Below are 13,725 nucleotides of genomic sequence, written 5' to 3'. Positions count from 1 at the left end.
AATTTTTCATACTCGATAGAATGCCATGAAACATTGGAAATATTTATTTGAACGTTTCAATGAGTAAATCTTACTGATCAAACTAATTTTCCGTGTTGGCTTATTGATTGTTGCTGAGAATGTATCATGTTTGAGATTCTTTACTTACCTGTAAGCCATATCATCATCTTCACCTCCCCAGCCCCAGTAAAGATTAGAGTAACCGTTTACCAGAACAAAATGGGCTTTGGTTATGGCAAAAACACCTCCAACCAGATATGAATAGGGAAGTCTGTAGAAGAAGAAAATTAAATGTTTACTTTTGTTTGCTTTTCATTGCATTTTTATAGCAATCAATCACATTGGAAAGGCTAAATTGATTGAAATTGATAACTTTAACAATTTCAATATTAAACAATCAATCATGACTGGATAATCAATAAATGCTTTCCGCTAAAAGTGCATTCAATTGGCAAGTAACTATCGAAATATGGATTTTTATGTTTTTGATTCTTAGTCCAACCCTAAACTTTGCATTGATTTGCTTCAAAAGATTCCTTTCCCAATTAGCAAATGTCTTAATAACACAAAAAGCAACAAAATGATCCAACGATAAATGTGACCTTGTCACAGTGTCAATGTAATAAAAGTCAGACAGAGAAAAAGGATAGAAAAGAAAAGTCGAGGAATCACTTGACCTCTTGGAGTTGAGTGAACAATGCAACCTTTCCTGTTTGAAGGACTAAAAGTGGCTTCCGTTCGACTTTCGAATAATTTGAGGCTTTAGTTCTGTAATTACTGGCATTGTACTTACGTGTAGTTGAATTTATCGACGGCTACAGACATGTGTCGAGGTTCGGATGGACAAGAGTAAAGATTACGATCATCTTCAGGAATCAGGTCAACATCGTGAAAGATGAAACAATGATAATCGTTGTCTTTTAAGGCTTCCTTAACACCAGCATTCATCAGAACGCCTTTATTGAACGTTTCATTTCCCGACTGATCAAGTTTTTGGTGCATTTAACAATTAGAAAAGAAAAATGAAATTAATGAAATTTTTTTAATCAAACTGAAATTCATTTCTAGAGTCAACATTGCAACATTTGAAACAATTGAAAATGATTGTTGTTTTAATAGCTTTGACTCAATTTCAACTCAAGGCAAGTTGATAATTGTAAAATGTCAAGAAAAGTTGTTGTTTGAAAGGAAAAATGAAATTACTTTTCTTTGCATTCTGTTAATTGAATTGTTCAACAGCAACATTTCATTATTAAATGATTAATTGTGCCTTCAATTGTCTTTCAACTTGCAACACTATTAAATTGTTGTCTTGATTAAACACATAAACAGAGATTTGAAACTTTCTTTCATTAAACCATTAAAGATCACATGAACATCAACCGCCATTTATCAAGAGTAAAACAAAAAGTCAAAGATTTTCCAATTTCGTTTCATTGGATTTCATTAAAAGTGAATGTCAGTTACCTGTTCAATAACATAAACTTTATAACTCAGCATTTGCCGTTGAAGGATGGGATGAAGATGATGTAAAAGTATACGAAGATGTTGAAGACGATCACGATAAGGAATTATAATGGCCACTCGGTGACGAGGATAACAGTCGACCGGTTCCCATGATCCACCCAACTCAAGATTCGAATGCCAATCTGATTCTTCTTTCATCCAAGAATCGCTGGAAACATCAAGATCGATCCTTGTTCGACCAACTGGTCAAAGAGAAAAAGGAAGAAAAAAAAGTTCAACTGATTAATCAAGTTCAACATTTCGATTCCATTAGAAGATCATTATCATGAGCTTATTCAAAATTGTTATCACTTAAAGTGGATAGAATTTTTGATTTCAATTCGATATCAATTGTGATGTTTTGCATCTTTTGGACAAGTTTTATCTCCAAATTTATCTCAACTCTTTTGGGTGTTTCATGATATTGGATTTTAAATTGCATTTCAACGAACAGAATGATAACTCAAAAAGACACTTTTTATTGCATTCTTTGACTTTTCTCTCTTTTCCCATTATCGTATTTTCCAACATTAAACTTGGTCTTGTCCAGCAAGATAATTTGTCACATTTACTTTCATTAAATATTTATCAGATAATTTGTTCAACATGATGTATTGAAGTCAAGAATGCTGGATAATGGTGGTCATGAAAAGAGTCAAATTAAATGTTGAAATTGTGTTTAGCAAATTAATTGAACCATTATCAAGTAAATTACCGTTTAACGACAAATTTATCTCTTTACATTTGCAACAATATTTTCAATTGAATTTTCACTCTTCATGAGTCAATGGTTGGAATCTGATGAAAAGATTTCTTGTCAATAATGATGATTAAATGTTTGATGAATGATGAATCAAACAAACTTGTCAAACGTTTGTTTCCATTCTGTCTTGATGGTAAACAAAAAAGTGACATAAAAAATGGGAAACCAAATGATGGCATTTCATCAATTCAGTTTAATGTTTCAACTGAAAACATTTGTGATAAAAGTTGATACAAGAAAGGGCCAGATAAATTGGTGAATCAGTCAACTGAATAAGAGTCATTTGATGAGTGATAAAGTCAAATAGGAATCAAGAGAGGAACCATCAACACAAACAAGCAGAATAATGAAATTGTCCGAGCAATTTAGATATTAAAAGCTTAACCATGTTACTGGAAAAAAAGAAGAAGAAGAAGAAGAAGAAAAATCAAATAAAATTGTGGTTCAGCAAGAAAATGCTTCAATTGGGATTTGATATTCTTTATCAACATTTTTAATTTAAAATTGAAAAGCCAAGAGACTAAAGGAAAAGCCAAATTGATTAAATTGTCTTCGAGCTTTTGCTTTCATAAGTTGCATCAAAATTAATGAAACTACGTTTTTTTACTCGCCTTAAGGTTAGATTTAATCTGGTTTATAATGAAAAATTGAATGCAAATGAAAAGATCAGCAAATGCAGATTTCAGCCAAATTTTCATGTTCTTTTCAAACTGTTTCGATAAGCAGCTTGAGTTTACATAGTTTGTCTCTCAGTGATTACATAGAATGTCGATAAAATTGATTCAATTTTTTTTGTCAATCTTCTTGGTGATTCATCTCTTGATTGAATATTTTTCATTGAAATGAGTAATGAAATGTTGGTTCACGATTATGATGGAAAAGGTGAGAAAAAATTGAGATTCATTTTTTTCGCTTCTCTTTTGCTTCTCAATCTTTTATCTTGCCAATGAACTCAAAGTTTGTCTCTGATGAAATGAGCTGAGACGAGGAAAAAAAATAATGTTTAGCGATCATGAGATGATGATGGATCAAAGAGATGATAATAAGAGGATGAAACGAGTTGGAAAAATGGAACCAAAGAAATGATGATGATGATGATGAGCTAAGTGAACAAAGTGTTTCCATGAGACGCGTATCAAGAGGATAAAAGATGATGAAAAATGATTTACTTTCAAGTTTGAGGCAAAGTCGAAGAGAGAACAATAAAGTGACATTAAAAACAATCAATTATTGGATAATCAAATCAATCAATTGTTATTGTCTTAGTTGAATCTCTTTTTTCACCATCATTTATGTTTTCGTATGAAAAGAATCATTAAACTAAAGATTATTCAATAAAGTTTAATTTGTTCACAGACTATCATCTAGAAAGATAATCCAATAAAGTTCATCATCATGTTCATCATGTTCAACACTCATGGAAATGTATTCCAGTTTTGGGTAAAAGTAAATTCCTTTAGACTGAATAATTTTGATGAGATTTTCATCTTGAAGGTGAAGAGAGAAAAAAAAGTTTCAAGAAAATGATAAAACGATCAAAAGATGTTAAAGATGAAGGACAATGTTGCCATGTTGAGTTGCTTCTTCTGATTGTATAGATAAGTAAAGGAGTTCAAGAATTTCAATGTCGTGATTTGCATCATCTTACAAGTTTAAACTTAAGTAAAACTGCATCACCATGAAAACTCAACTTCATCCTTTTATCATTTTACTCAAGTAGTAGAACAAGATTGACATAGAAACGATGTACTAAATGTAGTAAATGAAATTATGTAAAAGACTCAAATGTGAGGTTCATTTGGTTGGGAAAAGTTACTCTTGTGACTTCAAAATGAGCAAAGTTTCACAAAACTAAAAGGAAAGTACGAATTTTTTCATCATTGAAGTTTTGTTATCGAACGAAATAAAGTCCGACCGATGACAGAAGTTGGATTGCAGAAAAGAAAATTATTCGATATGACCTTCTTTTCAACAATCACCTTCGATGAGATAATGAAATTTGACTGCTAGACGACGATGAAGATTACGTGGAAAAGGTCTAAATGGGTTTACCATTTCATGGGTCGAGGTTGGTGTCTGCCGGTTGAAAGTTTGATGTTTGATCACTCAATACTTATTAACACATAAACTTGACTCGAAGACTGCAAATTATGAATATTTTTGTCACCGAAAGTTTCGTTATCGGACAAAGTAAAGCCCAATTGGATGACAAAAAGACAGTTAAAGACAGAAGATATTCGACATGAATTTCTCTTCAACAATCACAGTTTATCTTCTTCGATCATTTTATCATGAATTTTGACTGGTAGATGAAGATGAAGATTACGTGGAAAAGGTCTACTTGCGTTTACCATTTCATGGGTCGAGGTTGGTGTCTGCCGTTTGAAGTTTGAAGTTTGATCACTCAATTCTCATTAACACAAACTTGACTCGAAGACTGAAAGGACAGGAAATTCAACATGTAAATCCAATTATCGTGAAACAAGATTCAATTTGTTCATGAAGATTTTCCTAATTAATTGCGTTTTTCCAATGAAAATTTTTGTTGAAACTCATTAGTTAATTTGGTTTAAACTTTTTTTCCTGCGAATTTAAAATTGAAAAATAAAACAATTTGAAAGCTGTTTGTTTCCCTTCACTGAGCAATCATAATTTTACAAATTATCCAATCATCCATTAATCTTGCGATCGGGGAAAATAAGAAAAAAAAGATTCATTCCACAGTCAAATGCAGAATTTGTTATCAACATTTTTATCAATACTTGCTGGGAGTTTTACTTGCAACTTTGCCTCGGGCAAATCTTTACATTTGAATACAAATGAAAAGATTATTTTTATCGGTTCATGATAATAAATTGTTCAACCTTCAACATGAACTTATCTGATTGTGCTCAATATATTGAACAAATTTATTGGTACAAAATTGGACGAAAAAACTTGCAAGTCAACATCAATAAGAGAAGAATGTTGAAAAGATTTTTTTCACTTTTCCATATTGAAAGTGAACATTTACATTCGCATAATGATACGATTATTTAATCATTTCAACTTTCATCTCATCATGAACTGAGATTATGTTGAAATAATGGGTTCACCATGAGCTACTCATGTTAATGAATAGATTTGAAGGTGACAAAAAAATCATTTGATAAGCTTGTAAATGATGAAGAGTTTCAAGTTGGTGAAAAAGTGAATCCAAAGTTGAAGGAAAAGCAAAGTTGATAACAATTTTAATAGAAGCCTAAAAAAAGTTCATTCCCTGTTCATCAATTTCACCAGTTTCCAGTGCAAACAGAAGCTACTCTGACATAATCATTGACGACTTTATTAAGAAAATGATTTTACATTTAAAGTGATTAAATTTTTGGGCTGAAAAAAGCAATTCCATGTTGCATTAGTTAAATTGTTGCGATGAAAAGTTGAAGACAAAAAGTGAATTGAAAAGAATGAAAATTGAGAATTGAAATGGAAAGGGTAAAATTGTTCATTTTTATTGATATTTATTGACCATTATCACATTAGACTGGCACAGAATGCCATTTAAACTGAATCTTTTATTAGCAGCATCACGATAAGCTAGCAATTTAGTGTTAATCTTGATTTACTTTTCATCATCACAACAAAAGTAATAAGTGGAAAGAGTGAGAAAAGACAAATAAAAGTACAAAATCGATTGAAGTAAACAATAACAATCACAGTTTACTTAATAATACATAATGTATCATCATTTTACCAACAGTTTATGGACATCATTATCAATATTTTTATGGTTATAAGCACTATTTTATAGACATTGAGTAGCTTTCCAAAGGTCAGTAATGAGTTGATCTTTTTCAACTTTAATATCAATTTGGTTCATTATTTTCAACTTTACTGCAAAATTTTGAACCAATTTTTTGCTCGACTGTAATCGAGTTTGAAATCTCAGTTTTTGGAAAAGACTGATTTCGAGACTGATTAGGGAAACATTTAATTGCAATTAATGTTTACCAAGTGTAAGAAAGTTTCTTTGAGATTATTGTGTGAATTGAAATGTGTCGAGATCGCGATCCTGTTAGACAAATGAAAATATTTGATGAGTTGTGATGAGAACAAGTTTGGATGAAATGAGGAAAATTTGGTGTAAAGTTGAAAGGTTGTTGTTGATGTTGTTGGTGATGATGATGTTGTATTGAAAGATGTTCAAATAATGGAGCTTTGGGTGGCTTAAAAAGGTAAATGCATAAATAAAAGAGGAAAAAGTGACATGCTTTTCTTGTTCAATTCATGTTTTCTTACCTGTCGTTTCATTTCAACTTGTATAATATATGTACAGCTGTGTTCAGGGGAAAGGAAAGAGCAACAACAGCAAATAAAAAAGTGTATACAGATTGACTGTTTTGGCTTTGCTTTTGTTACTTGTTTCAGTTCGTCTTTTCTCACTTCAATTTGAGCTACTTTTTTGTTCAACTCAATCATTTTGCAGTTACATTCAATTCCTTCTGACAAAGAATACTTTTCTTGTTGTGGACAGATGATCATGATGATGATGATGCTTTCAAGATGAGTTAAGATTAATGATTAGTGTGCAAGATGACAAAAAGATTAACGGTAAAAATCTCAGAGCTCGAGTTCATCAATTAAATGATTCTTTTGCAATGATAGTTAATCATTTTTGTTCCTGTTTTTCCCGTGAAAACCAAAGGTACAGTAAAAAGCAAAGGTAAACAAGTACAAGTAAAGACTAGAATCAATGTTTTTGTAAAGACATTCATTTTTGCTGGTTTCTTGTTCAACTCTTTTCTCATCATCAATCTCGAACCTGGAATTCAAGTCCAATCCAAAAAGCAAATTTTCTTCTAGAAATTGATCAATCTGTTCTCTCTTTTAGTTCGATTCTCATTCATGATGTTTCTGAAACCAAAATGTCTTTGAGATGATGAAATTTCAACACATCTAGGAATGGCTCTTTCGGTCAGCATTAGATAATATATTTTTGAACTTCGTCAAAAAATCTGCCCTGAATTGTTCGGGAAACTGTTTATTTCCCGTATTTTCCACCGACTGGTGGTGCCCACCGAAATAAAATCTCTGCCCGGGCCAACTTCTGATCTTAAGATTCCAACGATATCCACATTATCTGTTCCTACTCGCAAGTTCTTCCGGTCATTTTCATGCATTTAGAATTGTATCTTCTTTTCTCATTGACATTTATTCAATTAATAGACTGAAAAAAAAATTTTGGAATAGCCAAGATTTATCCAAGAACTTTATTCAAGCCTTGGATTCACTTTTAATAGAGTTATCAAGCCTGGTTGATTCTTACATTGGTTAACTTTCTGGAATAATGCAGAAGACTTTGAAAATGCTTTAAATGTCAAATCACCAAAACAAGCAATTCTCATTATCGTAGCTGAAAAATTTGTTGAATATGCTGAATCAGATCTAATCTGATATTACTTGAATTGTCTGACAAGCTTCAGCAAGGGTAAACAATCATTGAATGGCCAAGGCTATTACAGAAGATTGAAGTAACTTTTTTTTCTTCCAAAGTGTTGAATAGTAGAATATTCAATGCAGAAGCGATCAACACCATTGATACTTGTATTCATCAAAATTTTGGCATAATATCATTGATATTACCCATTACTAATTTTAGGATCAAAAGATTGGAAAATTCAAAGAGAGAAAAATTCATGCAACGATTTTTGGAAAATTAACTATGCATAAACATGCAGCACGAATCACAGAACGAGATTTGCTGACTCCAAAAGAGTTTTGAGTTCCTTCTGAGTTTTTTCCATAATATCATGAGGATTAATTTCCGAGAACGCCCTCACCTTGAACTCGAGGTGATCTACAATAGACAATAGTCAAGAAAGCTGCTACAGATTAGCTGAAAGACTATGCAAGGTCGAAGCCAATCAGGTTGGTCAAGTCGGATTAGCCATTATTAGACAATCATTCAAGTTGACTTTTCTGGTCCAGTTTCTTTCTAATCAACACTGAACTTTTTCTCGTTTCACACTTTACCATTCAACTGAATATGATTGAATTTTCAACCAGTGACAAGTTGAAATATTTTTGTCGCTACAATAATTGACACAAATTAGTTTTGATTAGTCATTCTCTTCTCTCTTCTTTCATCTCAACCTTTGCCTGTTTACATCAAACTTTATTCACTATGATTATTCAATGTGATTTATTCATTTAATTTAGTCTAACCTAATCCATCAAAAAACATGAAAACTGATCTTATACTTTAATCATTCCTCATGGTCTATTCCAAGCAAGTTATTCACATGCAATAATATAACTGTAAACATCAATTTATTCAGTTTCCATCAACCTAAACCAAAATGCATCTTCTCTCTCTTCTTGCTTCTCTGTCTCTGTTATCCTCTTCTTCAAACCCTAAGCTACTCATCATCCTCACCAATAACATCCCTTTGGCTCGGAATTTCACTCCATCTTTACTCCCACTTGATTCATTCATTTCGCTTCCTTCCTTTGAACAACTTCCTTGCACTTTCCTCTTCTCCTCAAGTTTTAACAATAATTTGCAATCAAATGCTTTTTTCCCTCAATTTTCATCGCAAAATAAGCCAACATTTTCACCAAACTAATTCAATCTTAAATGTAAAATCATATTAATACATTTCTCATCATTTATGAAACACTATTTTCATGCTCATTTCAACTTTTAATCATTAAAGTAAATACTTTTTTTTCTGTAACTTTTCCATTCTCTAATCATCAATATAAAACATGATCATTAGTAAAACATTTCAATGTAATTTAAAGTTTCACTTTTGTGGGGAAAACTTGAAATCATGTTATTCCATTGAATCAAAGGTAAACCATGAAACGATTAATTTTGCCGTGAAAATGAAAAGTTGAAAAAGGCTGCAACTTTAATTTTACTTTCTCCTCAACTTGTCACTTATCAAGCGAATAATGATGATCATGAGACGAATCATGGAGATGAAAAAAAGTGAGAAGTAAATTGACAAGAATAGCAAGTGCAAAAAATGATGTATAAACAATTGAGAGCAAGTTCATTATTCGAAGCTCAAGGAATCAGAATATCGATCATTATTAGCAGAGAATCGTGGAGAAGATGATGTTTAGAGATAAAGAAACCCGAGAAACTCATTGAATTATTTTGACTTGTCTGTTCAATTCCCAGTGAAACCCAATAGAATTGGCTAGAAAAATAAAAATCAAACAAAGACTACAATCTTACAAGTCTTTTACTGAGCAATTTTTTCTTCTCTCTTCACCTTTTTATCTTTTTTTTGCTTCTTGTTGTTGCTTGTTTCCTCCTTGATAAAGGCTTCTCTGGCTTGTGTGTTCACCATTCATTGTCCCTTTACAATTTAATGATAGATCCAAACAAAACTCGAGTAATCATGAAATAAATAATGAAATATACTGAACCAGTTAATGAACGTTCATAAACCTTATAAGCAACTCAATAGGTTAATGGTTCATTTTGTGTTGGCGTTTCCCTTCAATTTACAGGCAAAACACATGAAATGGTCAAAAGTATTTGCTTTTTTTATAACATTATTCAATAACAACTTGAAAGGCAACTTAACGATTCATTATCACTGAATAATTGAATATTGTTTCAGTCCATCCAACATTCAATTTGCAACTTGAAATGTTCGATATTGTTGGTCTTTCGATTTTTTCGGTTAATCTTTTATTCATTTTCTGGAACAACATTTGTTTAATATAAATTGTTGAATCAATTTTTTTTTCTTGCAGTTTCTTTGCAAGAAAGCAAAGAAACTGTTTTGCAGCTTTTCCTTGTTCAACTTTAATCGTTTCATGTTAATTTAGTTGATGAACAAAAGTTAATTTATTCAATAATTTGAGACAAAACCACAATTGAATTGTTCATGAATAATTTCCATGAAAACCTTGTTTCCATTTTGTACACAACTATTGATTAAACTAGAAACCAAACCAGACAAAAGAAGTTCAAGTTTTTTGTTCTTTCATCTTTACTTTCCATTATTTTTACTCATTCCATCTAAAATGGGATTTAAATTGTTCAGTAAACAATGAACCTTTTTTTCATGTGAATCGTTTACTGTCTCAATTGGTAATTAACATGAGTAATTTTTAAATTTCATGGCAAAAGATTGAAAAAAGATTTTCAGTTTTAAAGAAAAAAATGATTTATTGAAATTTCTTTTCTTTAATAATCGCAAGTTTAGTCATTTTAATGGTCTGTTTGTGTGAATAAAACAAAGATGAGAAGATTTGTCGAAGTCTAATTCATATCTTTAATCGAACCTATTTGATCAATTTCAACTTTAGATTTTCTTGATTCACAGAAGTCAGTTTTCGACTGTTGTCGAAGTTCAAGAAATGTATGAATTGGAATGAAAAATGGACTTTTTCCTGAAACATTTTTGGATGAAGAATGAAATTTTTATCAACTTTTGCTATCGAAAATGAATGGAAATAAAAAGTTGAGTGAAATGAAAACAAGAATCAAATATTAGATAAACAATTGTCCAGTCGAGCATCATTTTATGCTTGCCAAGTCAATGAAGATAATAAGATAAACAGAAGAGGATAAAGTTGGAAAAGTTATCTAAATGAATTTGAGATTCACAGTTGGAACCGGCTGGATGATGAATGTAAGAGATTTGTAGATAAAATAAATAATAGAACAAGAAGAAACTGAAAAAAACTTGGAAAAGGATAACAAGATGAAAGATGAAAATCGAAGAGGATAAATGGGGAAATGGTCAGTATTGAGCAAAAAGATTCACCTATTTTTGTTGTTCTCTTTTCAGTTGAAATTTGAATTACATGAATTGTTTCAGATGGATTGAGAAGAAAAGAGAATTGGTTAAAGAAGAAAAAAGAGGCGAGAAAACAGGAAAGCTAAACTCTGGAGATAATTTGTATTCTAAACCATTATTTATTAATGGTATTTTGTTATGGATGATTCAAGTTTATTTTCATGGTGAACCATCATCATGTTCAACCTGATGCTTTATGAGATTTTGTTTCATTTTGCATTTTACTTTTGGACCGCAACAAAAAGCCATTACTGTAACCCTTATACCTTCAACAAGCTCATTACTTTTACACTTTTTTGGGCCTTTTTGGCTTCTCTTCATCTTTACTCAAACTTGACTTGAATTTTGAAACTCCATTTCTTCTTCTTCTTCTTTTACCTTTATTTCCTATTCTTTATCCTGAAAATGAACCAAGCTTTCTGTTATCAAAAGCTGAACTTTTGCTTGCCAATACTAATCACATTCAGCAATCAAAAAAGGATCAAATCATCGTTTGAGGAAAAAAAAGTCGACAACTGAAAACGATACTTGCATTCATCATTATTGTCATCGATGAAATTAAATTTCCGATCTTTTCTTTCATTTAATTGAATTTTGACTTTTTTTTCTTTTCCAAATTTCATCAACTTTCAATTCGAGTAAACTCTGAAAAGTTTCAGTCTCGGATTACAAATTAACAGAACTGATAAAAAAATAGGATTTAGTTGAGTAAAGAAATGAATCTTTTTTTTCTGTCAAGTATTTGATCAGATAATATCACCTGTTAATGAGTTTATCTCAACTTTTAGTTTTTAATTCTGTTAAGTCCATTTCGTTTGAAAATTTTGAAACGTAATCAGCTTTGTACTTGAGATAATTTTGCTTGGGTTAAACAGTTTGAATCTGGTTGGTCAATTTATGAGCTCTCGAGACAAAGGTTGACAGTGAAAATGATTGTTTCCAAATGGATTATGTTGTGAAAGAAAGAATTTTATTTCAATGAATAACGAAGAGATAAATGGTTCAATAAGCTGTGAATTGAATAAGAGAAAATTTTGTCCCTATTAATGGTTTATTGTACCATCTATTCAAGTATTTTATTAATAAGATTCATGTGAAACAAATTGAATTCACATTAGTGATGAAAGTTGTGAGGATGAAAACGATCAAGTAAAATTGTTTCACTTTTCATGTGCTCATCATTTGGAACCCTTTTTTCATGTTAGTCAAATGGTTGAAATTTATTTCAATTTACCTTCTCATCCATCCAAATGGACAGAGTAAATTAACTCATCCTTTTCATTCAAATTTCATTTCTATTCATGTTCAACTCACATTGGTATCATGACTGGAAAGGGAGAAAAGAAGACATCAAAATAAAAGAGTTTAAATGAAGATTATTTGACACATGGAAGCATCTCATTTGAAGCAAGTTGATGGGATAAAAGTGACTTTGTTAGGTTGCAAAATTCATGACTTATGACTAAACTAGACTCACGTCAGTAAAGTGATTTATCATAAATCAGAAAGCAATTGATGCAATTTTGACACAAAAAGAGACCTGATTGAGGGACAATTTGGTCCCAACTAAGTCACTCTTTTAGGACAAAAATTTTATGACAGTCGGCCCGATCGATTCAGCAAAGCCTCAAACACAATAAAAGCAAAAGCAAGTGATCGTTTTTCACCACCAAAGAGCTAGATCATAAGCTATAGCTAGACCCAAGCGGTAAAGATGATTAGGATTGGGTAGCGGTACATCCCCAGGAGTGGCAAGGTTTGAAAAACGATAGTAAACCGATCAAAGCAAAATGTTGAAAAAGCATAAAGAATTCTGGATTTTTTGCAAAAAAATTGTGATGAAACTGCTCGAGTGCAGGGCGGTTGAATCGATGACTTGATGCTTATGTCTGAACTCTAATTGTTTGAAATCAGAAGGAAAAGAAAATTTATTTAACGTTTAGATCTTATCGGGTTGCAATGAATTGACTCTATTAGGTTCCAAGATTCGTAGTATGCTGTGTAACTGTACTTTAATGATGAGAAATTTGAGAATGGAAATGACGATGAAAGTGAGAAAGATGATGTAGGAGGAGAAGATTAATGTTAAGAGGCTTTTTTTCTGTGATATGTTATGATTTCTGAGTGAAGATTGATCGAGTTGAAATTTTTTTTCCTTGTTTGCTTTGCTCAAAATGAACAAAATTTATTCCAAGAAAAGACAGGCTTCAGATAATCTTTATCATTCTTTTCTGTTATTACATGGGAAAAAATTTCTACTCCCTGTTAACCAAATGTCTATTCATTAGCCATTTTCTGCCTTCTCTTGTTTCCAAGCCAAAATCATGATGAAAAACTAAGTTGGATTTAGAGATCTTAAGGAATCAAATGTCTGGTCAATTTCTCAAAATGAAATAACAAATCAAAGGTGGACAGAAGAAGGAGAAAAAAAAGGTTGACCAAAGATTTTTCTTCTTTCTTTTTCCACTTTTTTTCGCTCAACAGATTTGATAAGCCATCAATTCAAATGGATTACTTTTTCCTGGTTCAATGTTTTTTTGCCATCTTACTTATTTCAATATTTTTCGTTGAGATATTTTCTTGACTTTTATGATATCAAATGTTCCAATTCTGTCCAAAAATGGCTGAATCGAATATAAATAACAATGGAAA

At 31.3% G+C, this 13,725-nt stretch overlaps 1 protein-coding gene across 3 annotated transcripts in view; it reads right to left on the bottom strand.

Moving 5' to 3' along the window:
• LOC107370257 (uncharacterized) overlaps positions 1-13,725 on the bottom strand; it is a 42,525-nt gene that overhangs the window by 13,863 nt on the left and 14,937 nt on the right. For all 3 annotated transcript variants that reach the window (XM_015938245.3, XM_089269680.1, XM_089269681.1), the window contains exons 2-4: positions 1,468-1,709; positions 794-981; positions 149-271 (exon numbers count right to left, since the gene is read on the bottom strand). In XM_015938245.3, coding sequence (XP_015793731.2) covers positions 149-271; positions 794-981; positions 1,468-1,709 — 553 coding nt within the window. The remainder of the gene's footprint in view (positions 1-148; positions 272-793; positions 982-1,467; positions 1,710-13,725) is intronic.

This window comes from Tetranychus urticae, chromosome 3 (assembly GCF_039701765.1).
Source record: "Tetranychus urticae isolate SD_2017Ah chromosome 3, NJAU_TeUrti_SD_1.0, whole genome shotgun sequence".
In the NCBI taxonomy this organism is placed as follows: domain Eukaryota; kingdom Metazoa; phylum Arthropoda; class Arachnida; order Trombidiformes; family Tetranychidae; genus Tetranychus; species Tetranychus urticae.
The sequence above is the reverse complement of the archived record's forward strand: the minus strand, read 5'-3'. Positions and strand labels throughout refer to the sequence as shown.